At 62.8% G+C, this 25,920-nt stretch overlaps 1 protein-coding gene across 1 annotated transcript; it reads right to left on the bottom strand.

Annotated features, from left to right (window-relative positions):
* Positions 1-325: 325 nt before the first annotated feature.
* On the bottom strand, positions 326-18,214 carry DNMT3B (DNA methyltransferase 3 beta). Its single transcript, XM_086474516.1, is given in 20 exon segments — positions 326-467; positions 3,011-3,096; positions 3,737-3,885; positions 4,151-4,241; positions 4,384-4,535; positions 4,538-4,624; positions 5,095-5,179; positions 5,436-5,619; positions 5,943-6,055; positions 6,356-6,435; positions 6,714-6,758; positions 7,208-7,336; positions 7,628-7,769; positions 8,804-8,911; positions 9,575-9,733; positions 11,274-11,465; positions 11,919-11,999; positions 13,288-13,391; positions 14,069-14,213; positions 18,110-18,214. Coding segments are annotated over 20 exon segments (2,379 nt in total).
* Between the last annotated feature and the right edge of the window lie 7,706 nt (positions 18,215-25,920).

Genomic DNA, 25,920 nt, shown 5'->3' with positions numbered 1-25,920 from the left:
TAAAACGGAATGTTTAATGCTCTGGAGGAGACTTCCCGGCTCATCAGTTATGCATAGAGCTTCCTGCGCTGGGTAATTAAAGCTCTTTCGTCCATCATTTTCTACATATCACTGCCGTTAGTCCCTTTAAAGAAAAGTTACCCTGCCAGGTTCTTTGGTTAAAGACATTTCCTCAGCTCCCCCTGCGGGGCCAGGCTGCCTTCCCGCAGCACGGGCCCGGGGAGGGATGGTGCCGTGGCAGAGTCCGGCGGCCGTGCCCGTCCCTCTCCCGCCACGGCAGCGGAGCTGTGCATCTTTACCAGAGAGACGAGGGACGCTCGGCTCGCTATTCACAGGCGAAGTAATCCTTGAGCGGGGAAAAGAGGTGCTGGATGACGGGGACGCTCCACGACCGCCCCAGCAGCTTCTGGCGAGCCCCGCGGCTGATGTTGGAGACGTCCGTGTAGTGGAGGGGGAACCCGAAGATCCTGCGGAGCAGAGGCAGAAGAGGGGGGGGTGGGTGAGGCTCGGTGGGACCCACGCCAGCCGCTGCCAGGACACTGCACCCTTCTGTCCCAGCCCCACGCCCAGCCCGGGGCTCCCTCGAGCCCCAGCCTGTGTCTTACAGTCTTGCTCAGCAGAAGCTTGTTGGGGCCCCCCACAGATTTCTGGTTTTCCTTCCCAGAGCAGCAGCAAGCAAACGCGTATCGCTTTCCACCCGAAGCCCTCGGAGCGTTCGGCAAAGGCTCTGCCCAAAGGCAGACTCAGGCTCGCCCCAGGGCAGCAGGAGGCAGCGGCAGAGCCATGCCGTGCCGTGCCATGCCGTGCCGTGCCATGCCGTGCCGTGCCGTGCCCTGCCCGCATTCCCTACGGCCCCGCTCGCACGGACACAGGTAGCCTGACAAACCATCCCACACCGATCTCTGCCAGCTTATCTGCCCCGTACGACTCAGCCCACTTGTGGACGGGGACCAAGTGCCCAGACCCAGCTGTGGACTCGGGATGCGACCCAGCCGGGGGAGCCAAGCCAGGAATGAAGGAGCCCCACGCTGCCCGCGCGGGCTCGTGGCAACCTACACGCGGCTGCGGGGGCTCACGGCACCAGTGCTTTTACAGACACCGAGGGCAGCCAAAATTAATCACCAGCAATGCCAAAATTGTCTGTTACGGCTCTGAAGACCACTAAGCTGCTAGGCTGCACTGATACACACTGTACTGAAACGCTGGTGTTCCGGGGTGAGCCGAAAGATGGACAGACGTTGATGTACACCCGGATGAGCTGACAGGAAAGCAGCAGCCCTGGGCAGCCGCTATCATCTCAGGTTTTGAGTCTTACTGAAACTAAGAGACAATTTCTCACAGCCAGGACGCAGCACGGGGCTCTTGTCTTACCAAAGTGCCCCGACGTGTTGCCCATCAGGCAAAACACAGCCAGCGTGCCGTCCTCTCCTGAAGTACAGACGTGTTCAACCCACCAACGGCCTCTCCTACAGCCACCACAGCTTTCCGACCGAAATACCGGTCACCTCCGCAGACTGCCTGCCTCAAAGGCTGGAGCAGAAGTGCCAAACACCGGAGTGCCACTGCTCCAGGCAGCTGTCAGAGGGAGCAGAAGTGCCGCCACCCCGTGAGCTGCAGCAGGGTCCCAGCCCACCAGCGCACCCAGCAGCCGATGCCCCTGGGAACACAGCCCAGCAGAGCTTGGGTTTCCCAGTTAAAGGGAGATGCTGGCATGGATGAAGACCCCAGCATGTTGGCTCTATTTTAAAATTGGCTTAGGAAAATAAAAGGAAAAGCAAACCAGAAGAGCCACCGATAATCTCTCAGCCAGGAATCAGCACTAGCACTGAATATGGGGAGGAAAAAGCAAATGCTAAATGTCTAAAGAGAACAGAAAATTCCTCCTCCCAGCTCTGTGTCAAGTCCTCACGCAGCCCCTCTGGCTTGGCCGAGGCTGACAAATCACCCCAGGAACTACCAAGTCATTCGAGGTCATTTGCCACAGACTCACACTGGGGCATGCCAGGCCAGAGCAGCTCCTCCCAGGGCAGGCGCAGGAGCCCCTTGCCCAGGGGCAGCCCCCTTCCTGCGCCGCCCGGAGAGCAGCAAGCCTCAGGAATCTCCTACAGGACGGGCACTCTGCTCCCCAGCACGGCAGAGCCCTAAAGCCGGTATCGCCGGCCTCGCTCGTTAGCCGTTCCAGCGCCAACCCGCTTTCCCCAGTGCCCTCCGGAGCGTTTCCTGACAGGGCTTTCGGAGGAGCTGTGTGCCCCGGCCGTCCTGCCCCCGCTCAGCAAGGCACCTCTGCAAGCATCGCCCCGGGCCATTGCAGGGGTACAGCTCCGTGTCACCAGCTGGGGCTTCCACCTCCTCGGATGAAAGTTCAAGTGACAAGGGCTCGGTAATTGCTGTTTCACTCTCAAATACCTACATGCCTCTAGCTCAGCTTTCATTAGTTTTAACTCCAACAAATAGGGGCAATTTAAATACAAACAAGCAAAAATATTTAAAGCCAGTCGGTGTCTATTGGCTGAGGCATTTGCTGTGCAAAAGCTTCAGTTTTGGTTGCTAGGGGTATGTCGTGCACAGGACTGCTAGTAACTGGACTTCACTCTCTTCAAGTCCTTCTGTTGTGTTTTGCCACGAATTCGGGGTGCCACGAGGGGTGAACAAAGCTTGGAGGAGCGCAGTCATGCGCTGCTGCAGCAGCTGCTCAGGTCCACCTCCAGCAAACCCCTGCACCAGGCTGCCATACAGCACCCCCACACGTGGGTGTGCATCCCCAAGCTCGGCGCATCCCGCACGAGCCCCATCTCTCTTCCCTCCACAGGCCTCGGGTCCGGGGGCAGAGGACGTGGCTACACATTTCCCACAGTCCCACCGTCACCGCGGGGAACCTGCACCCTACGGGGCTACAGCTCTTCAGCTCCCAGGAGCTGGGCTTAGGGCCAAGAAGGGACGAAGAACCACGCAAGCACCACGAACAAATCAGAACCGCAGGGAGAGATTGAAAACGACGGCAAAGGATTACCTGTTCATCCCTGGAAGGTTGCCCCAGAAGTAGCGTGCTCGGTGGGCAGCTGATATCTTGATGGCATCGATCATAACGGGGTTACACTGCAGGCCAGGAGAGGGGGAAAAACACAAGTTAGAGGCGGTGTGGGCTCAGTCCTTTCTTGCATGGGAAGCCTTCTCCACTGCCCTGCAGGGCCTTGAGCAAACCCTCCAAAGGATGTAGCCCCAACAAACCCTTGTTCCACACCAGAGCACGGTCTGGCCGGCCCCGCGGGCTCCCACAGCACAGCCATGGCCAGCAGCTGAGGAAAACCACAGCATGCTTCAGTGCCGATTTCTCTGGGGCAGGATCAGGACCATCAGCCTCTGATGAGGCTTTTACACACAGGGGGGGTCCCAGCTGACCCACAGCCCGTCTTGGCTACCGCAGCGTTCAAAATCCTTTCCAGCCCCTGACCTCCCTCTCCCTAGAAATAACAGGCATTGCTCTGAACAGATCCCTTCTGCCAGGCTGGCAAAAACCCTCTCCCAGAGAACTAGTGCTCGGGGTTAACCTGCTGACAGCCAGAGGGAATCCAGAGCCAAGATGAAAAACTGGATTCCTGGCATCTGCATGAGGGGTTTTCCAGCAGCAGGGCCGCACGAAACCACAGCCAGATCCTCGCAGCCTCAGCACACCCTGCACAGCCCAGCAAGTGCCTCCTGCTCCAACGCCTTTCCCGAAGCTGGCGGCAATCCCTACCTCCAGAAACCGAGAAATGTCCCTCTTGTCGTTGACCCTCATGGCCACCATGTTCTCGAACATCCAGAAGAAGGGACGCTCCTCTCCCGCCTTGGGACGGGCGTAGTTGAGCAGGTGGTAAAACTCAAAGAACAGCCTCCCGGTTCCTTCTGCAAGGGAGAAAGCCGGAGCGGCAGGTTGGGAGCAGCTGCGGCACGGGGGGCGTGGGTCTGGGCGACCTGGATGCCCTCCCCACCACGACTGGCCTGGAGACAGCCTGTGCTTTGCCGGTGCCACCCCACGGATTGCAGCTCAGAGGGGAGCCACCACCAACGCAGACAGGGGCTGAACCACTTCCCTGGAGTTTTTAAGGTGGCTCCGCACCCCAGGAACACCCTGGGGGCACCCAGCCCTGCAGAGGCAACGCAGCCTTACCATACAGCCCCTTCCTGGCCGGACTGACAAGGGAGAGGTCGTTACAGGGGCTTCCACCGATCACCAGGTCAAAAGGTCCCCACTCCTCGATCTAGAGCGAGCAGACAGGCCCAGTTAGGAGACCCCGTGCAAGCGGGTCTCTCCTCCCCGGCAAGCCCGTCCCAGGGCTGGTGGGGTGAGACCACCCCACGTGGCGCCGCGTTCCCCAGCCCTCCCGCTGAAGCGGCGCTCACGTTTCTCTTGGTTATGTTCCTGACGTCGTGCACGTAGGTGATGTTGCCCTCGTGCCGCATGGTGCCCACGGCAATGGGGTCTTCGCAGATCTCCGAGGCGATGTACTTCTCCACTTGGATGCCCAAGTCCTTCAGCACCAGGTACCCTGCAAGGGACAGAGGTCTGAGGCTGCACCGCTCTCTCTAGTCTCCCAGTCTCCTTCGTCAGCACACAGGCTCGGTGTGGCCGCTCTCGCGTGTCCTCGGGGGGTGCGGTCACACAGGACTTCTGGGTGAGCGAACGGTTTTTCACGACCCGTTCCTCCAGGCAGGTTTGCTCCCAGAAAGCGCAACTCCAGAGCTGAGCGAGCCCAGTCAAATCAGTTGCCTTCTGGCACTTCTTCACCAGCAGCCAGGCTACCAGCACTCCCTACCAGCACTACCAGCTCTCACTTCTCAGTGAAACCAGCCACCCCAGACGGCACTCGGTACAGGAGGAACCTCTGGGAGCAAAATTCCCATGCCCTCCCCCTCCATCCCTCCCTCCTCCCCAGCCCTCTCCAGCAGGAAGGGGAGCCCCTGCCCCTCATCCCCTTCTGATGGGGATCCCCCTGCCCCTCATCCCCTTCTCCCCACCAAGCTTTCAGAGACAGGTTTGAGGGCATGAAACTATTCATCCCTCACATCCAGAGCTGCAGATACCACCAGGACAGTGCTCCTCCAGTGCCTCACCTGTTGCTATGCCATCGAATAAAGAGAGCACTCGAATAGGTCTCCTGTTGGCTGGTGGGACCGTTGGGTAGATTTTGGGCGCAGCCTGCAACGAGAGGATAGCAATGATGCCCCAGCTCTGGGCAGTGCGGCGATGCTCCAGGAGGCCAAACCTGGGCTCTACAGGCATCACCTCCACCTTCAGGGAAGCATCCGTGGGGCCGTGAGCCCAGCACCCTTGGAGAAGGTGGATGAGTGAGACAAAGGCAGAGGGCCAAGGAATTTTGAGCCATTCGCCCTGCCCCTGCAGCCCTCTCCCACCAAAGCCCAGCCCGCTGGGCTCGCCTGCCCACAGCCCTTACGTATTCCTGTCCCTTGTCACTGGTGAAGAAGTCCTGCAGGCGGGTGTTCCAGTCCTGCCGGCGCTGCAGCACCCCGTAGCTCCTCTGGGGCTGGCACATGTAGCAGTTCCAGGGCTCCTGCTCCTTTGCCTTGGCCGATGTCCCTCGCCCCACCAGCACCTCCAGACACTCCACACAGAAACACCTGCCCAAACCACATCAACCTCATGCCTGTCACATCTCTGGGTCACCCCAGCCTCTCCAGGAGCCTCCCCTGCCACGCACCGCATCCCTCACCCTGCTTTGCAGGATGTTTTTCCCGGCAGTACTCTGGTTTTTAGGGCTTCTAACACAAACTGGCTACCCAGGCATGGGTAAAGCTCCTGCCAGCCTCCCCAGGGCTTATTCAGGTGAAGCCTGGCTCAGCAGGGACGGGTCGGCTGTGCTGGGATGTGCCGGCAGAGCATCCCCGGGAGCAACGCTGGGAGCGCAGCCCAAGGAGCAGAGACGGGGACGCGCGGGGCCCACCTGCAGCAGCTGGCGTTGCTGCAGAGCAGCAGCTCCTTGCCTTCGCAGCAGACGGTGCAGTAGGACTGGTAGCCGTCTTCATCGTACATGTAGAAGAGCTCCAGGAATCTATCCTAGCGAAAGGACGGCCGGGAGGAGAGAAGGACAGAGCCTCAGGATGCGTGCTCGGAGGGTGAGGAGAGAGCGGAGCTCCGCTCCGTCCCCGGTGCACACCGAGAGCCCGGAGACACGCAGCCGCGGTGCTTCGGGTGGAGAGAACGTGCCGAGGGCCAGCCCCGCGGCGGGTACGGCAGGGCCGGGATCGAGCACAGGCACCCCTCCGCATCCCCACGGCGCCGGCTGCAGCGGGGCTGGACTCCGCACCCACTCTCTGGCCCCAGGCTCCTGCCCAGCCCCGGCACGGCAGCACTTACCCTGCACGTCTGGCAGAGCCCCCCCTCGAACAGGGGGTGGAAGGTGGCCGGGTTCCTCCTCCCGCAGGACAAACAGCTGTCTGTGTGACAGAGAGCTCCGCTCAGCCCAGGGCAGGGAGCCCCCCGCGCCCCCGCAGAGCCCCCTCTGAACCACGTGCGGGTCCACACGCAGCCACGGGCCCCGCGGGAGGAGGTCCCCGCACAGCAGCCTGCGCCCTCAGCACCCAGGGCGGCCCCGCAGGCTGCAGTCCCAGCCCTCTCCCCCTTTCTACACGGTGCGGTTAAAAAGGGACACACGCTCTTTGCAAGCACCTGCCTCTGCCCCCCCTCCTCCCAGGGAGACAGGGCAAGGGGTTACCTTCGAGACTCCCGCTGTTGTTCGTAACTTCAGAAACCATTTGCTCTTCAGAAAATAAAATAAAAAAATATTTATCATTCCCTATGTAACAAACTTTAAACGCGCTCTGCTTACAGACGCCTTACTTCTTGCACTAAAACTGTACGGCTTTGCTGAGCGTTGCACAGGGCAGGCAGGGCATGGGCCTACTAGAAATCCTGGTGCAAACCCCACGTCCTTTCGCTGCTGGATCTATTAGAGCTGGAGCTCAAAGCAGCACCACACAGAGCACTTCCAAACTGAGCAATGAACAGGGCCCAGCTTGTCGCACCATGTCTTGCAGTGGGCTCGCTGGTGTCTTGTAAGGCACCAACATAACCCCACAAAAGCTTTTGCCTTCAGAAGCGAAGCTCATGGCCCCAGGGAAGAGCCAATCCCTTCCCCAGAGGCTTCCCGATGCTTCCCAGGATGCACAGCCCAGGCCACGCCGCTCCCCAGCTCTCGCCGCCGGTTACCTCGGGTCTGGTCCTCTTCCACCCGCTGCTCCTTGCTGTTGTTGCAGGGGTTGGTCTTCAGCCTCTTGGTGGGGGGACACTGCTCGAGGGACAGCACCTCCTCTGTCCCGTTCCTCAGGGCCCCGCTCTCTGCAAGGCAAAGGTGGCTCCCTGGGGACGAGCCACCAGCCTCGGGAGGTCCCCAGGGCACCGGGGACATCCCACCCTAGCCAAAAGCAGAGCCCTTCCTGACCACCCGCCCTCCCCACGCGTGGCTTGATGCCCAGCCGGGTCACTGGCTCGCAGGAGCAAGGGCTTTGAGGGTGGCTTTACTCCGGCTTTTTGCCATGCTGCTGCAGGGAACACCAGTGAGGAGCGAGGAGCCCCAGGGCCACCTCAGGACCGGGCCAGCCCCGTGGCCAGCTCATGCCACCGGCTCACCTGAGGCTTTGGGCGGTCGCAGTCCCTTGAGGCCCAAGGGTTTGAAGCCGGTGAGCGCCCAGTCGACCATGGGCTTCAGCTGATCCTCCAGGGACTCCCCAGGGGCGGCTGCAAACGTCTTCCCCGACCGGCTCCGGGCAACCTGCCCAGAGAAGAGGGATGGCGTGGGCCAGGGCGACCGGGGTTGGTCCCCAGCCAGGGAGCAGCCTGGCTGCAGCGTGCATGGCCCACATGCCTGCCCAGGCTGCGGTCCCAGGCCCCCTCCCCACCACGCACACGTGTGTGCAGGGCTCGGCATCCCCGGCACAGGGGCAGCTGCCGGATTCCCGCAGTGGGTGTGCCCCCGGCCGGGCTCCTGCGCCTCCCCACCCTGCCACGAGCCCCTCCGTCCTCCCCCAGCCCCAGTCCAGCTGGGAGCAGGCACAGCCCAGTCCCAGCTCTCGCCCAGACTCTGCTTCCCGGCAAACAACACGAAGCAAAGGCAGACGAGGCGCCTGGGGGTTTGCAGCATCGTAACCCGGAGCGTGATGCATCCCCTGGACGGGGATCGGGCCCACGGGGTGCTCAGTGCAAAGGGCAGCCGGCAGCAGCCCAGGACACCTCCTGCCAGCCTGACACTGCCCTGTAACCACACCACTGCCGTGCGTCAGAGCCCCCTGAGGGAGCCTGCCCCCCTAGAGCAGCAAGTCCTTGGAGCAGCACCAGGTACTCCCGAATCCCCCAGGATAAGCAGAATTTGGCCCCATGGCTGCACTTGGAAATAGTCCCAGCAGAGAAAGGAGGGTTTTCCTGCAGACATCTGTCCACATCACCCCAGCAGATGGGGAATGATTAATTCTGGACTGTGGCAGGAGCTCCCTCGCTGATCGCTCTCAAGGTGATCCACGGGCATTATTATCCAGAACCACCCCCAGATGCAAAGCAGAGCAACGTGCAGGGGCAGAGCTGAGAAGCCCCAGCCTCAACCACCCCCCCACACGCCGCCCGAGCTCTGCAGGCGCCCGGGCTGAGCAGAGGCCCAGCTGCCCGCCCAGGGCATCTCCTCCTGCCCCAGCGAAGCGTTTCCTTCGCCGGCTCAGCTGCGTGTCTCTGCCCGCATCCCAGTGCCCCCCCGCCACAGCCCAGCTGCTTCACTTGGCACCTCATCCATCCAACCCAGCTCTGCTCCGCCGTTACCTCCAGGGCATGGTATATGGCTCGTCGGTAGGAGACCATCTTATTAAACGTGGAGGAATTGAAATGCTGCCTGAAGGCCATCAGTCCCACCAGCTTGTCTGCAGAAACCTGGGAGAGAGCAACAACAGCTTACCAGCGGGCACGGGCACGCCTCGCTTCGGCTGCCACCCCCACGGCACCGTGCCCCCCGCGCCGCCGACCCGACCCTGTGGCACAGCGGGCGCCAGCACAGCTCCAACGCCGCAGCCGAGGGCAGCGGCTTTGCAGAGGGCGACAAGCGGCCGAGGGAGGAGGGCAGAGGCGGCAGCATTGTGCTGGCGAGCAGGACGTAGGACGGGCGGTTTGCACCCTCTGCTGGCACCACACCTCCGCCGGCACAGCCGGTGCGGCACCGGCACCCAGCATGGCGCTTCCCTCCCTCCTGCCTGCAGCCCAGGGACGGCCGAGGGGTGATGGGGCTCCGGGAGGGCATCCCTGACCAGGCAGGCCGCGACGGGGGCAGCCCTAGAAACCAGGGCTTGGACCAGGGCAGGCGTCCCCACTGCCGGATCCTGTCACCCACCCGCGGTGGCCAGGCATTAGCTACTAGAGCCAGGGGAGCACGCCAGAGCCTGGCTGCGCTAACACCGGGGTCCCTGCCCGGGGGGCTGCAGCTGGGCACACACCCCCCAGAGGCAGCCCCAGGAACGGGACAGACGGCAGAAACGTGCAGGGCAGGGGATCTCAGCCTGGGCGAAGCCGGGGGCAGGCAGGGGCAGGCAGCAGTCTTACCTCGGAGAACTTCCCATCTCCGAACCACTGCACCCACCGCATGCCCGAGGCAGCCTGGCGCTTGGCCGTGGCTCTGTAGGAGACGACGATCGCAGGCCACCAGGAGAAACCTTTGATCTTTCCCCAGACGAGCTCCCCAATTCCAAAATCCTTCCCATCCTGAAACCAAAAAGGACAACACAGATCAGCCAAAAGCACAAACTCCCCATTTTATCCGAGCGGCCGCGCAGGAGAGCCCTGGAGCAGGGGGTGTGGAACAGCCACGGAGCATCCTGCAGAGCTGCTCCGCCACGTGCGTCACTCGCTGGAGCAAAGTCACACGCAGGGACCTCTGTGCAACGATCCACAATGATCCGCACCCCCCTCCCTCATCACAAAAGGCCAGGCACATCCCCGGCAGCGCTGGCTCCCGGCCCTGCCCCACGCCGGAGCTGGGTGGGAGGGTCTGCGCGTTGCCAGCCCCGCGCCGAGCCCAGCGCCTGGCACCGACGGTGCGGTGCGTGCTCTGTCCTGCACAGCCCTCCCCTGGCACCGGCGCTCCGTGCGTGCCCACTCCTGCCTCCCCTCCCGGGTCTCTGCAAACTCCGGGAAAAGCCTTTTCCTGCCCCGGCGCCAACCAGCAACGACGAAGCCGCGGCCGTCACAGACGGGGTTCAGCAGCCCCGGGGATGGCACCGGGCCGGGCAGGCGGGCAGCAGCTCCGGGGAGCGCACAGGGACAATCCTGATCCCGTCGCCCATCGCGGCCACCTTTGTCTGTGAGGACTCGGCTCACGGCACAGCCCTGGCCAGGGAAGCACGGCAGGGGATGCTACGTGTCCTGCCCGCTGCAGGGAGGGCTCTGCACCGAGGCTGCTCTCTGGGCTCCCCCAGCAGACGGGGGTGCTCCTTGGCACAACCTTCGCGGGGCTCGCAGCTCAGCTCCTCTGGCTGCACCCCGGGGAGAGGGCACCCACCCTCCGCTTGTTCCCACAGGGGAGAGCAGGAAACAAGGCAGAGCAAAAACAGAGAGAAGCAAAAGGAAAGCTGGGAATTTGGGCGTGACCGTGCCAAGGGCCTCCAACAGGCAGGCTGGCGGGGACCATGCCGGCAGGGTGCTGTGCCCGGGGAGGCACCTCGCGCAGGAGCAGCCACCTCTGCCTGCAGAGCCCTCCTTCCCAGCTTTGTTCTGCAATTAGGCACCTAATTATGCAGCAAGACGCAATTGCCCAATTCCTGCAAGTCTCGGGCCCTGCCCTGACGCCCGCAGGCGCTGAATCACTCGCTGCAGCTCCAGCAGCTTCGCTTCTCTCCAGCATCTCCTGACAGAAACATTTTCTGCACATGCAACTGCCTGTCTCGGCAGGGCACGGCACGGCTGCCAGCCCGGCGTGTGCCACACACGCGTCCCTCGGGGGCCCGCGGAGGCTTTGCAGCCCCACGTGTGGCACAGGCGGCGGCTCGGCAGGGCTGGTCCCTGCACAGCACCCGTCTGCGGCGAGGTGCCCCCGGAGCAGCACTGACCCTGCTGCGCGATGGAGGGGGGCACCATCGCACCCTGGACACGTGGGGAAGGACAGGCGGGGAAGAGAAGGTGGGAGAAGCAGCAGTGGAGGTTTCCCCTCGCCTGCAGGCTTGGGACAAGCCAGGAAGGTTCATCCTCACCCCGCACCGGCCTGGGCGCGGGATCCGTGCAGGAGCAGAGTTTGGCCCCTCCGTACCTGGTACTCCAGCGCCATCCCCACGTCTCTGCTCTCCGGCTCCTCGGCCCCCAGCTCGGCAGAGCCGTTTTGCCCCTCCTGGGAGCTGCTGCCGGAGAGCGTGCTGCTGCTCCGCGACGAGTCCCGCGAGTCGTCCTCCGTCAGGTCGATGGTGGTCACGGGGATGGACGTGGCCGAGCGCCTCTTGGAGCTCTGCGCAGTGGAGGGAGCGGAGCGTGAGTGGGGCAGGAAGGCAGGGAGAGGGGCAGGGGGGAGCAGAGACCTGCCCCAGGTCACCCCCAGCCAAGGCTCTGAGAGGGGGAGCCAGGGAGCAGGGGCACCCCCGCAGCCAGGAATGCCGGGGAGGGCCCAGGACTGGGGCGCCTGAGGGAGAGCTGCTCTGCTTTTACTTGCAAGACACACAGAAAACGGTGCGTCGCTTGCTCCCTTCCCTTTTCCTCTCCCAAATTCACCCCAGGGTGTTCAAAGCACCCAGTTCATAGCAGGGGCAAGCAACAGCACACACCTCCCCACTTCACAGGGGACACTGAGGCACAGAGAGGCTGCAACGTGTCTGAAGCTGCTCGGCCAGGGCACAGCAGAAGTGCTGGTCTCCGGACCCCCAGGGAAGCCCCAGGGAAGCCCTGGCCCCGCGCAGACCCTCACCCGCAGGGGAGCTGGCAGGTCCCTGAGAGTCTCCACGCTGCTCATCTCCTTGATCCTCATCTCGTGCCGGGTCTGCCCTGCCTGGAAGATGAGGCGGACGGGGGGCTTCTGCCTGAGGCTGCTCTCCCAGCCGGTGCTGCTCCGGGGCCGCACCTGCAACCAGAACAGAGAGGTGCCGTGGCACGGGCGCCATCCCCACGCGGGGACAGGGAGAGCCCCTGCCCCTCGGGGCTGGGCCCCAGAGCCCCGGGGATGGGGGCACGGGGGAGGCAAGAGGAGCGCAGACGGATGCAGGAGGCGCCTCGGGCTGAGCCCCTTTGTGCGACCGAGCGCTTCACAGCACCTCTGTGGGCTGCGCAGCCCCGCTCCCGAGCACCCCTGCACCCTGCAGCCCACCAGCAGCCGCTTACATCGGCTTTTGTTTCCAGCTGTGGGGTGCACCCTCAACTACACCCCACTCTACCCCCCCATACCCTCCCTCCTCACAGCTACAGCCACAGCCGTGAGACAGAGAGCAGCAGCCGGGGGGACTGGCTACCGGGAGAGGCGCGGGCCCCGGCAGAGCGGCCGTCCCGGGCACGGCACCCCGCTCACACACGTGTGGGTGCTCTCACGCAGGCGTGGGTGCGCTCCCGCCCACAGCCCGGCCCCGCGGAGGCACCCGGGCAGCCTTTCCCCTGCAGTTCACAACCAGCCGAACCCCGGCACGTTTCCTGCATCCGGCATGAGTTTCAAAATGAAATGAGATTTTTTTTGCGAGCCAAAAGCCCCTGAACTTGACGTAATGGGAAAGCGGAGTTTTCACCCCAGTTGGATTTATGGCTCTTTCTTTTGGAAGCTACCTTGACACAGGCAGATCTCCAACCTTGGGGTTTTATTTCAAAGTCAAAACAATACAGCCAGGAGGCAAAAATGCTTCCAGACCCCGGAGGTTTGTCAACCTAGTCAACAAAAGGGTCGGGGGCAGGGGGCAAAACTGGGATCCAGCCCCCCAGCAGCTAAAAGCAGGCCACCCTGCGAGTGGGAGACACGAGACATGTCGTTCCCTCAGTACAGCCAAGACTTTTTAAAGAAAATATCAGCATAATAATTATTAGACTGCAGCAACATGGAGTGGGCATCGCTGCACCACGCACCACGCCCTCCTGCTGCTGCTGACGCAACGTAAATCAGGAATTTAAAAATGAAAACAAATATTACATTTGTACATGAATATTGCATCTGCCATTGGACCGTTCCCCCAGCGCCCAGAGCAAGAGCCGCCCCGGAGGGGACCAGGCGAGGGTCCCGGGCCCCAGCTGCCCCCCGCAGACAGCCCCCAAAGCCCCCGGGGCAGCAAGGGCTTCGAGCAGCCCTGGTGAGCCCCTACCTCCTGCGCCCTGGTGAGCGCGAGCGGCCAGGACAGGTCCTCCTTGGAGAGGTCTTCCTTGCCCGTGGTGTTCTTCAGGGCCGGCAGCCCCAGGCCCCCGGCACCTGCGCAGGGACAAGGCAGAGCAGCCTCAGGCTCCGCAGCCATCCTGGCCGTGCCCCCACACGCCTCCGCCTGGGACTGCTCCGAGCAGCAAGGCGTGATTTGAAGAGACCAAAACCTCATCTCGGAGAAACGCAGCCGAGAGCGGAAGACAAGCGGTGTCCCCACGGCTCCCCATCACGGTACGGACACTGGCAGGGTCCCAGCTCACCCACCCATCCCCAAAACTGGGAAGGACTCTAATAGCAAGCGTGGGGACCTCCCTGTATACTTTTTTGTTCTTGAAAGCTGAGAGGCACAAGGGAACCATACGCCCGCTACTGAGGGCTTGTCCCCAGCTCATTTAAACCAGGACCTCATGAACCCAAGAGGTGGGATTTGGGGACCACGACCGGAGCACCCCAGGAGCTGTGATGCAGCCCCTCAGGCTGGGGGCTCCCCGCCTCCCCTCGCTCCCGAGGGGTTAAACCATCAAGGGGCAGAGCCAGCACCCCAGTGTGGCACCCGTTTCCTCAACCACTTCTGTGGCCGTGGCCTGGCCGTGCCGCCGGAAAGCAGAAACCCAGCAGAGTCACGGAGGGACCCCGGCCACAGCCGTGACGCTGCAACCCCCAGCAAGCTCTGGGGACAGCGACTGGGGGATCCCTGGCCCCGTCCATCCCTGCGCAGCAAGACTGACCTGGAGCGCTGGGCTTCCCGTTCGCCTCCAGAACAAGGGCGGACGTGTCGTCAGCAGGATCCACGCAGTCCCCGTTGATGAGGATCAGCTCGGCCCTGCAGCCCGCCTCATCCTGGCCGTGGCTCTTGTCGTTTTTCATGGTCGCCTGTGGAAGGCAGAGTGGAAAGGAAATTTAGCGGTGCAGAAAGCCCCAGGGAAGGCAAAGCAGACAGCAGGAGCTCTTGGAGCCGTCACGCCCTGAGCAGAGGGGTCTGACTGGAGACGCATCCAGAGTGGTACCAGGAGCTACCGGGCACCGGGACAAAACATGGTGGCCCTGAAGATCCACCAGCTCCAGCAAACAAGAGGCCCCAGACACAACCCGCTCGTCCTTAGGGAAGCACCAGGGGTTTTCTCCAGGGCTGCGCTGGCCCAGCCCTGCCACCCGTCCGCCGGGGAGCGCCCCCGGGCTCGGTGCTGCCCAGCCCAGACTGGCTCTGCCAGAGCGGTCCCGGCTGCCGCTCGAGACCCTGTCCGGAGGGGATCTGCACTTCCCAGCCACCCTGCAGAACCCAGGGGCCACCCGCCCCCCCAGACACCAGCCTCGCTGTGCTCCGGCTGCCCAGCACGCCCAGCGGTGGGTGGGCTGTTGCAGCAGCAGCGGGACAGGGCAGACAGCTCGCCGTGGGGGGCAAAGTCCTGGCGCCTGCAGGGAGTTAAACTCCCCCAAAGGGAAAAAAAATCCTCCTGCCCCCCCCAGCTCCCCCAGCCCAGGGCCAAGGGGCAGGGCAGGGGTCCGCGCCTGCAGCACTCACACACCAGCACCCCCTGCCCTGGTGTCCCCCCCCGTCCTGGGCGCTGCTGCTGCGCAGATAAAGCCCGGCCAGGCGGCCCCCCGGCGCCCAGATGCCTCCGCCTTCCCTCGGGTGCCCTCCCTGGATCCTGTTTTCGGCAGTGGAAGCTCCCAGGCTCTCCCAGAGGCGCCCGGGACTACGCGAGCGAAGCTGCCGCATTGTTGGGCTACGGATCTGTGCTGCAACTTGCCCCTTTGCCAGCACAGTCATTTCAGGAGCCCGGAACTCAGCTCAGCGAGCTAAGGAGCAAGCAGGGCTTTACCCACCTAAGGCCCTGGTAGGAAGCAAAAGCAACCTCCCACCCCAGCCCCAAAGAGACCCCAGGCTCCAGCCCCGCTGCCCCCTCCCCGGCGCTCTCGCTCAGTATCGCCTCCAACTGCTTCCCTAACAATTGAGATTTCTGCTTTGAGATCATCTGTCAGCACCTCTGACAAACAAAGACCAGTCGGGGTTTGATGTTTCGGGTGCCGAGGGCAGCGTTAAAACCCTGGTAACATCCAAACACGAAGGAAAACAGGTGCTGGGCGCCCACCTCTGCAGGCAGAGGCCCCGGGTGCACGTCCTGCCTCCCCCCACAGACACGTCTGCTCCCCAAAGAAGGGAGGAGAAGGAGAGGAACGGCACCAGAGGGAGTCTGAAGCTGCATAAACCCCTACAGCTGTGCAGAAATCCCATTGCTGCAGCACATCTGCTCCCAGACCCAGCGAACAATTCCTGGGAGCTGCCCAGACTCGCCGGGCTGCTCCCGGCCCGGGCGGCTGGTCCCGCACGGCAGCCCCGGATGCTCTCGGATGCAGCGACACGGCCCGGTGCAGCACAGCCGGGTCAGCTCCCCCAGGGTCTGTTTCCCCCTCCCCAGCCTGCCACGCTGCAGAACGGCAGCAATCATAGCCAGCAGGGATGCCACCACACAAAACAGGGAATCTCACCAAAAAATAGTGCCTCCCACTTGGGAATCCCTACAGCGAGGTGTGAGAGGATGCGCTGGTCTCTTAGCACAAGGGCGGCCCAGAGCAGAGGCTGGGGACAGGGAGATGGGGCAGCACGAGGCTGTAAAGATCCAGGGAGGAGAGGAGCAGGCATCTCCCAGCCCTGCAAAACATCTGCACCCTCAAAACCCCACCGGGACCTTCGGAGGACCTTTGCAGTCGGTCCTTTGCCAGGAGCCTGTTTGGGAGCCTCAGCCCAGAAGGTTCAAACTCGCACCTCAAAATGGCTTTTCCTTTCTCAGCCCCGGGGGCTGCCAGCGCCCGGCACAGCCATCGGGCGAGCGTGTCCCTGCCAGCCCTGCGCTGGGAAGGGAGGGGAGGGTGACATCAGCCAGGTCTCCCCAGGACACACAACCAGGACTGAGCACCCGACGTGCCACGCTCAGCTTTGCCACGTGCTCAGGGAGCTCCGACATCGTCTTTGTTCTAGTTATAAAGTCGGGGGAAAAAAAAAAGTTACGACTTTGGCAGAACCGCTGCCGCACAGCGCAGCGCTGCCGGCCCTGGGACCCGGCCGCAGGCACCGGCGCGAGCGCAGGCATTTCGCTCACCGGGCGCAGGCAGGGCCTGCAGCGTTCGGGCGGGAGCACAGAGTGTGTACACAGAGCGTAGGCGCCGCTTGCTCCCTGCACTTCTCCAGCTGCACCACCCGAGATCACTCGAGGACATCCCGTCACCATCCTCTGATGCGCAAGTGGGAAAGGGAGCACCACGCCACGACCCAAACTGCAAAGCTGGCTAAAGTCCCGCTTTCCCACTAACCCACACCGAGGCAGCGGGACTGCAGCTCCCATCCCCTCTCCTGTCGCTGCTGCCTTTGCAGCGCCCTGCCTGCTGAAGAGGGCTGCCCGGCCTGCCGCCCCTCCGACCACCGAGGATCTCCCGCAGGAGCCACCGTCCTCGCAAGCCTCACCACCTCCCGCTCGGGAGGAAGGCTCAGCTCTTTGTCCTCGCCTCCCCTCGCAGAAACTCACACCAGCATGTGCACACAGGGCATTACGAAAATAATAAGAAACAGAGCACTCCCCTCACATGTTCTGCCTCACGGGAGGAGGAGAAAAACAGCACCGCAGTGTTTGCACTGCTGAATGCACTGCAAACATACAGGCGTGCACCGCAGCCATACGCTTCGCAGAAGAACCCGCGAACAAAATAACGCCGGATTCCAGCTCCGATGCTCCAAGCTCCCCAAGAGACTGGCGCGAGCGGCAGCCCCGGCCCTGCCTGGTGACCAGGACGTGCCCTGCAGCGATACCCCACCGAGACAATGAACCCGCTGACTCCAACTCCCGCCCTAGTTTTGCAATACCAGTTTCTTTAAAGTTTGCCAAACTGGTTAAAGACCATGCCACAGCATTAACTGCTTCGAGAGGCTCCCGGTCCCTGCCCGGCCGAGCTTGCCGGCTGTCGGGGTGCGGGCAGAGCGGGCAGAGCAGGCAGGGCAGAGCAGAGCAGGGCGGGCAGGGCACAGCAGGCAGGGCACGGCAGGCAGGGCACAGCAGGCAGGGCACAGCAGGCAGGGCGGGCAGGGCGGGCAGGGCAGAGCGGCTGCTCTCACCTGCGAGGTCGGGCCGTGCCCGCAGCCCCCGCTGCCCCCCGGGCCCGGGGCTGCTCCCCCAGCCTGGCTCGGCCCGGTTTCAGTTTTCCTTCTTGAGAAAACAGGCTGGCCCTTATCAGGTGCGTTTCCCCGGTAGGTGGAGAGATTGCCGGGGAGACAGCCGGACTTTGCCTCCAGACAGGGGCATGCATATCAAAAGGCTGGAGGGAAGCGTTTTGCAGGATGGCTGGGATGGCAGCCATCACCCAAGCCCCGTTTGAATAACAAAAAGAAATAAAGGACCCCAATGGCCGGGGCTCGCTCCCTCCAGGCTGGCTCTGGGCTATGGCGCACACAAATGGCCTTTAACTCTCCCCAAACCGAACGTTTCCCTCTAATCCCGGGAAGAAAAGAGTTGCTGGGTTGGCAGTTTAGCAAGAAAGGGAGCCCATTTGGGCAGATGTGCTCGTTAAGGCGCTCCCCTCCCCTGCCCGTTTCCTGTGCCTGGCCCCTCTCCTCGCTCCGCCACTTCCCTCCATTTTCCCCCCGTTTCCTCTCCTGCCCCCGGCCCCGCTCCGCGCCCCGCAGCCGCCCCCGGCGGCCACCCCCAGGCTCCAGCGCTTCGCCCGCTGCCTTTCAGCAAAAAAAAGCTCGGTTGAAAGAAAAGAAACAAAAAACAAACCGGCCCCTCCTCTCCCAGTGAAGACCAGGCCTGAGAAGTCTCCTGGGCAGCCACCATCACAGCCAGCCGCCGCTCCAGCCGCTCTAGGCTCTTTACCATGCTCATCTCGGTCACGTCCCGCTGGGATGAGCCACGCCGGCTCTCCCGAGCCCCCTGCCCGGGGCCGTGCCCGCTGTCCTGGAGCAGGAGCCCCGGCCGGTGCTGCCTGCGGGCAGGGCTGGGGGCTGCGGGGGCTCCGCCGTCGCAGAGGTGGGTCTCGCTCGGTGGTGGCAGGTCCTCCCTCCGGAGTGGTCACTGCTCCATCTTCCCCCTGCGCAAGAGGACATAGCGCGATGAGGATGACACCTCGCTGTCCCCGTCTCCCCCTGCCTGGCACCGCAGAGCGCGGCTTCAGCCTCCAGCCCGCCCCAGAGCCGGGGGCCGGGGTGACCCCCCCCGCGGCGGTGGTCACGGCCAGGCTGGATGGGGCTCTCAGCGGAAGGTGTCCCTGCCGGTGGCGGGGGGGTTGGATCGAGATGGTCTTTAAGGTCCCTTCCAGCCCAAACTATTCTACGATTCCCCCTCATCTGATTAAAAATGAGGGAACTGGAGACAGAGGCAGAAAAGGCAAGTCCTGCTTGGGGGGACAGCACGTTTCAGCCCCCTCGCTCCTTCTCCTGCCCCCCCCCCCCCCCCTTTTCCGAGAGCGGTCAGTGCAGCAGCAGCGAGAGCCCCAGGACCAGCCCTTGCCCCGGGTGCCCACCCGCTGGCTCCTCTCTCCCGGACCCCTCGCACTTGCCCCACGTTGGGGCCACCCCCGAGGTCATTTCTCTCTCTCCGATGCTCTCCCTCCCCTGCCTCTCCCTCCCCTGCCTCTCCCTCCACCGGCGCCTCTCCCCGGGCTCGGGGGGAGGAGGATGCCGGCAGAGCCGCTCCCCCCGGGTCGGTACCTGCCGCCGGGCCGGTGCCTGGCAGCTGAGCGCGCCCCGGCTCCGGCCGCCCCCTCCCCTCCGTCCCCAGCCCCGGGGAGGTTCCACGCCCGAGGCGCCGGCCGGGAGCTGCTTTCCTGCGAACAGAGCACAAGCAAGATGCGCTGACAGAACCCCGACCCAAGAACCGAAAACAAAGGTGTTCGGCCCCGGCGGCGCTGCCGCCGCATCCCGGGCTCCCGGAAGCCCTCCCCGGCCCCCCACACCTCCCACCCCCACCCCGCCTGGGGGACGGCGCTGCCCGGGGCCCGCCGAGCCACGGGCAGGGTAACCCCAGCCCTCCCCAAACCGCCCCTCCCCGCCCCGAAGCCGTCACTTGCCGTTTCACCGACGGGGAACTCGAGGGTTCGCCGTGCTCCCCGCCGCGGCCCCGGGCTCTGCCCCTGCCCCGCTTCCCCCGCCCGTCCCGGCATCCCCGGGGCGGCGGGGGGTCCCCAGCACCCGGCCCGCCCCCGCCGTGACAGCCCCAGGACGCGCCCCCCGGGAGACGCAGCCGCGGCGCCTCCGCGGGAAACTCCGAAAGTTGCGACGGGAGCCGGAGGGGCGGGCGGGACCGGGCGGGAGCACCGGGAAGGAGCACACTGCGGGTGCACCGAGCCCCCCCAAACCCCCCGGGGCGGGGGGAGCCGAACACCGGCAACAAGTGGCGGCTGGGCCCTCCGCCCCCTCCCCCGAACCCCCAGAGCGCCGCAAGTCCCCGGGAACCGGCACCGGGGCCGCCCGATCGACCGGGACCGGGGAGGCGCTCCCGCAGCCTCCGCCGCGCTCCGGTGCTCCCGGTACCGCGTCCCCGCCCGCCCCATTGTCCCCCGCCGCCGCCGCCGCGTACAACAAAGCCGCCCACGAGGATGCGCCGCGGCTCCGGCCCGGGCGGCCCCGGCCCGGCCCGGCCCCCCCCCGCCCCGGTCCCCCCCAGTCCCGGGCTCACCTGCGCCGCGGCGGGACGCGCCGTCCAGCGGGGCCGCGCCGCCGCTCGCCGCCGCCCGCGCCCCGGCCGGCCCCCGACAGCCCCGCGCTCCGGTTACATGGCGCTTTAACCCTGCCCGTGCTGGGCAGCCCCTCCTCCTCCGCCGCCGCCGCCGCCCCCGCCGCCCCACGGCCGCCGCGCCGCACGGCGGGGGAGGGGAGGGGAACGTGGGGGCCCGACCCGGCCCGTACCCGCCCGGACCCCCGCGCCCCCCGGGCCCGCATCCCCCGGGGCCCTGCGTTCCCACTGGGTCCGCACCCCCCGCGGCTCCGCACCCCCGGTGCCCCTGTAGCCCCCCGCCTCCAGCTCCGCAGGGCCCCGCACCCCCGCGGCACGGCACCCCCCCGGGCCTCCGCATCCTCCAACCGCGGCTCTGCACTCCCAGAGTCCCAGTATCGCCCAGTATCTGCATCGCCTGGGACTCCACATCGCCCAGTGCACTGCATCCCCTCTCCGGGGCTCAGCATCCCTCTCCCGGAGCTCCGCAGCCCCCCTGATGTCCCGCACCCTCCCGGGGCTCCCCATCTCCCTGGTACCCGCTGGTGTCGGCCCCGGTGCCCGCCATTCCCCCAGGGCTCAGCATCCCTCTGGGGCTCAGCCCTCGGAGCCCCCTCCCCGCAGCAAAGGAGCACCCCCCCGGGAAGAAGGGGCACCCCGGGCCCGGGGCAGAGCCCTCGCCCTGCCGAGCCACCCCACTGCCCACCGCCTTTCCATCAGCGCCGTGCCCCTCGCAGGGCAGCGCGGCGCGGGCAGACAAAGCCTCACAAGTTTCACAGTCGGTTTGGGTGGGTTTGTTCTTTCCCGCTCCCGAACAGAGGCGAGACACTTGCGAGGGCTGCGCTGGGGACGAGGAAAACAGCCTGCGCCTCTCCTGCCCAAGACAAAGCATCCGGAGTCCACGTGGGGTATAATCTTCTCTGCTCACTTGCTATTACTTCTAGATCCAGCAGAAAACTGTGCAACAGTAAGAAGACGGAATATGATTATCCTGGTGGCATAGAAATAAGCTTTTAAGGCCAGGAGGAAAAATGAGCGAGTTAGCCAAAGTACCCGAACGCTGTGGGAAGTGCCTGGACCAGCCCAAGGCCTGTACAGCAGGTTCCCCAGCCCACCCCTCCATCCCTGCAAAACACAAGCATGAAAAATGTGGCTGCACGGGTGAAAAAAGCCCTGCAAGTGAACAAGAGGAGCTGAGAAATCTGGTCTGGATAAGCCTTCGGGAACACCGGAGATTACAGTTCAAATAAACACACACGGCATAAACCTAAAGCTAATTCGCAATTCCGTCGAGTAGATTAAAACCAAGCAAATAGATTTTACTCCTGTTTGTTTTTCCGAATTTGGGAAAGCAAAACGCTTTTGTGGGCCGTGCTCATGAGAGTTTCTGGGGCATGGCTAGCGTGGAATCAGCCCTCGCTTCAAGCATCCACGGGGTCCTCTCCCTTTCTACAGAAACCTTCCTGCCTCTGTTGGCCTCGCTGACCTGCCATCAATCTCCCGCCCGGCTGAAACGCCCTCTTTCTCTCGCTTCCCCCCAGTTATCATTTAATTCAGGAGAGCACGTCTGTGCATACTGTTTGTGAAAAAAAGCCTGGTACTAAACAAAGCAGCTCCAGGCAGGTTATGAGCCAAACCCTGACCCTTTTCCCTGTCTCTGCTACACACAGACACAGAGTTTATTCCTTAACAGTCGAGAGAGTTTGTGTGCCATCTCACAGGGAAAAAAGGTACCTCGAAAGAGGGTTTTCTATTTAGGCTCCGCCAGACATTTCTGGTACCCTGTGCCAGGCTCGCAGCCATCCCTGCTGACCGAGGGAGCTGGCAGCCTCTGCCGGGCAGGTACCAGAGCAGCCCCGCCACCACCGCGCCCCCCGCCGCCCTGAGGCTCTCCAGCACGGACACGGCCGTGGGGCAGCGGTGAGAAGCCAGGAAGCATGGCTGGGGCTTAGAGGAACAGGGAGCAGCGGCTGGGGAGAGGTGGGGGGTCCCCCCCACGCCTGGGCGCAGGCGGCACGTCCCGGGCACACGGTGCCACGGACACGTCCCTCCCCGCGACAGGGTGACTGCTGTCGGCAGTGCAGCTGGGCTGCCCAACGCTGCTCCAAAAAATGGCTCCAGCAAGAGCCGTTTTCACACTCGGCTGGCCTCCCTCGGCCGGCATTCCAAATCCATGGAGCCAACGGCCGACCAGCTGAGAGCGCCGCTCTCTGTCACCGTCACGACAGAGTCGGGACTGGCAACGTCCATTCACGTCAGAAGTGACTCCTCATCCTCGTCTTCCACTGTGGATGCTTCCCAGCGGCCGTGTCAGCCCTTCCACTCACCATTCGGCACTCCTGACCCTGAATCCTGCTCCTCACCAAAGGCTGCTTGGCCATTGCCTTCTTGGCAGCGTCCCTGGGTTACGGCACCAGGCCCAGCTCCTCTCTGTCCACCCTATTCTCCCACTTCAAATTTCTCCCTAGAATTCTCCTTTGCCACCCTGGCCAGGCAAACCGGCACAGTTCCCTGCCTGGAGCTCTGCTCCAGCTCCCATCACCTGCTGCCTCTTTGCACTAAAGGGTTTGAGTTGGGACGTGCCCTGTGGTTTGTCAGCAGCTCAGCAGCGTGCCTGGAGATCCCCGACGAACAAAGGAATTGAGCAGATACGTGTCATTACCTACGGCTGTCAGCACTGCAGCCTTGTCACCTCTGGGTCTGCAGGTCCCCGGCTCCCAGGCCCAGCTGAGTGCTTGCCCAGTCCTCTAGCAGGCAGGGACCAGCACCAGCACCATTAAATCTCCCCGGGCAGTTGCGAGCTCCTCTAGCGACCCCGGGGCAGGGAGCAGGAGGAACTTGAAGCTGGCGGTGACGCTCCTGCTGAGTTCAGGCTTCGGGGTTTCCCGTGTCGGTGCACACTCAGAGCAGCGGCTCTTTCTTGCAGTAACAGTCATTTTTGCTGCCTGGCATTCTTCACTGCAGGGCCCCATCAGAGCACGTCCCGTGGGATGTGTCCTCCTCTCCCGTCAGCAGCCCCGTGGCCTGAGCCCTCGCCCCAGCCCCGTGCTCACCGCCCGCCTCTCCACCGTCTCCACCAGCTCTGCTCCATCTCAGCAACCAGCGACCGGCCACTCCTCACCACTGCTCCCCGGGGAACTCTCCTGCCCCCCGGCATCTCTCCTGACCTGCAGCACAGCAGCGGGGCTCTCGTTGCCCAAAGCAAGGTCTGTCCCTGCTGTGGGAAAGCCTCATCCTGCTGCCACGTGTGGGAATGCAGCCTCCAGCCTCCCCTACGGCTGGGCTGGCTTGTCCCATCTGGGGGGAATTGCTGTTTACACGGAGGTAGGAAGTGTTTTCCCTCCTACATGAAGCTTCTAGCCCTTCCTGTGGGCTGGCCAGGACCACATGATACAAACGTCTAATAAAAATAAGGTTAAAAATAAGTGTCATCCGTGTAACCAGGACATCTAGAAAGCCTGCAGCTACCCGCGCGTAAACTTCAAACGCGAAGGCACACAAAGAAAAATCTTCAATGCCTCTCCAACAAAGCTGGCCACAAAATCCTCTTTTTCCTAGAAAACAGGATACGCCTGCTACAGCCTAATCTGCAGTGACGAGGCCTCCCCAAACCGCCCACCGAAGCACATATATACTTTTATCGGGAGAAACGCTGCTCCCCAGGGGGGGCTGCCAGCAAAGCCCCCTCTGCTCCAGGTCCTTCCCTAGCCGGCAAGGGATGAGCCCCTCTGCTCGCGGGCAGGGGAGCGGGCAGAGGAAGGGTTTTGCCTGCGGTCACAAGGCAGGAGCGTACCAGAGCCCAGCAGCGGCGCTTCCAGCTCGGCCGCAGCCCTCGCACCCAACGCTTGCCACTATTTACTCCTGTGGCAACGTTTGCCTGGGAGCAAATGGTGCAGGGTGTGATGGGGAGAGGAAGGGGCGCTGAACCGCAGGAGAGACTGAAATCCTGGTCTCAAAGGTCTCGTTTGTCTCAGCCCCCCCGGGAGCAGAACTATCTCCTCCGGGGTGCCAGCTGGGCAGCCTCCACCACACCAGCAAGCCGGGAGGAGCTGCAGCATCGTAAGGGAGACGTTCTCCCGAGCCCACCCAGCCCAAGGCACGCACTGCAGAGAGGCAAAACACACTGAAAGCGGGTGGGCTCAGCACCAGCCAGGGTGAAAGGTGTCTGGGTTTCACCCCTGCCTCGTTCACACACTCTCACCTTTCCCAGGCCTTTCTCAGGCCAAGAGCAGGCAGTGTCCCCGCTTCGGGACAGTGCTCCAGGGCTGACCTCGGAGTGACTGCAAAGGGCTGGGAAAGCTTTGGACAGAAAGCAGCATCAGAGAAGAGGACAGTGACACCCCGGGATCTGGTAAAGAGGAGAGGACCCTTCCCCAGGTAACTCTCTCCAAGTGCCAAAGAAGCTTTTCAGGTTTGACAGGTGAAACGAAGCTGAAAAACGGGTCGGCAGCAGGGCACGGTGATCCTCCGGCTCCCTTTGGGGTGCACCGTTTTTAATACCCCATTTCCCTCTGTGTGTATGTGTCCCCCATTGCTTTTTGCTGCTGCTTTTTAATCCAGTATTTGTGGTGAACAATCGTGCATACCTGTAACTGGAACCGCCGTCCTCAGCTCTGATGAGTCGATCAGCATGAGAATGGCCTGGCAGAGCACCCACCGGGTGGCTGGAGGGGCCGCAGGGTGCAGGGGCAGCCCTGGGGGCTCTGCCTGGGGTGCTGGGGAGCAGCCTCCACCTGACATCCCTGTAGCTAATCCAGACCCTCACCCTGCAACCTCCTCTTTTATTTGAGTAAATCCTTTTCAACAAGGAGTGCTGGTGGAACCAAGCCCGCCCGCCAGTGCAGCACCACCAGTGCCGTATGGCGCAGCCAAACCAGCATCCCAGGAGCAGGGACTGCCGAATTTCCCGGTGATTGTTTGAGCAGGACGTTATGAGCACGCACCTCAACTTAAACTCTTCTTCTTGGATCCTGTCACTCAACTTTCCCCAAGAATTTGGTTTGCTGCCTGGGAAATTGTTTAACAACGTGGGCTTCTGCCTCCTGCCGTGCCTCCTGCATGCTCACACGAGCACACACGCGTGCACTGGGACCATCCTGAATTACCTCCCAAAGCATCATCCTAGAAAGACACGGGGAGGCAAAGATCGGTCACAGGCTGCTCCTGCATGGCTAATCCCACACACAGACCAGACAGAAAATTGCCTCTTGTTTCATTTTTTTGGCCACACAGTGCAGGTGAATGAATATCGGTGGTTATGAAAATGTGCAATAATTAACTGCAATTATCAATATACACTTAGGAAAATGTACATAAGGCTGTATGCAACAATTTATAAACCAGAGAGGGATATCGTGTTCACACTCACCAGCATCCCGTGCTACCCAGTCCATACATCTCCCTGAAAGAGTTTTAGTTAAGATTAGTCATTTTTTAGAGACAAGCATTTCCAGTGGCTTTAAACACGGCGATGGGGCCAGTTCACCACAGAACCTGATAAATTGTTCCCAAGTGAAAAATCTGCACATTTTTTTAAGGTGTCCTAAATATTCAGGGTCAAATCCCACAAGCACCCCCACATGCAATTTTTTCCCCTCGATTGTCCTGCGCAATCCAGGGACCCAGTTCCACCCTGTGTATATGGAATGGAAAATCTCCCAGCTGGGCTAGGAGGTAGAGGGAGAAGAAAAGGAAGCGGGGAATGCCACTTCCAGCCTGACCACCAGTAAATATCAGTTCACTTATCATCATTAGTGGTACTTCACTGCTTAACTCCTTGTTTATAAACTACTACTGGCATATCTTCACGAGGAAAGGCACTATAAAATTTCCCCACGCTCTCATTTGCAATTGAAAGGGTCAGTAATAAAACAGAAGCC

This window comes from Leptosomus discolor, chromosome 17 (assembly GCF_034619465.1).
Source record: "Leptosomus discolor isolate bLepDis1 chromosome 17, bLepDis1.hap2, whole genome shotgun sequence".
Taxonomy (NCBI): Eukaryota; Metazoa; Chordata; class Aves; order Leptosomiformes; family Leptosomidae; genus Leptosomus; species Leptosomus discolor.
This window is presented reverse-complemented; position numbering and strand designations above follow the sequence as displayed.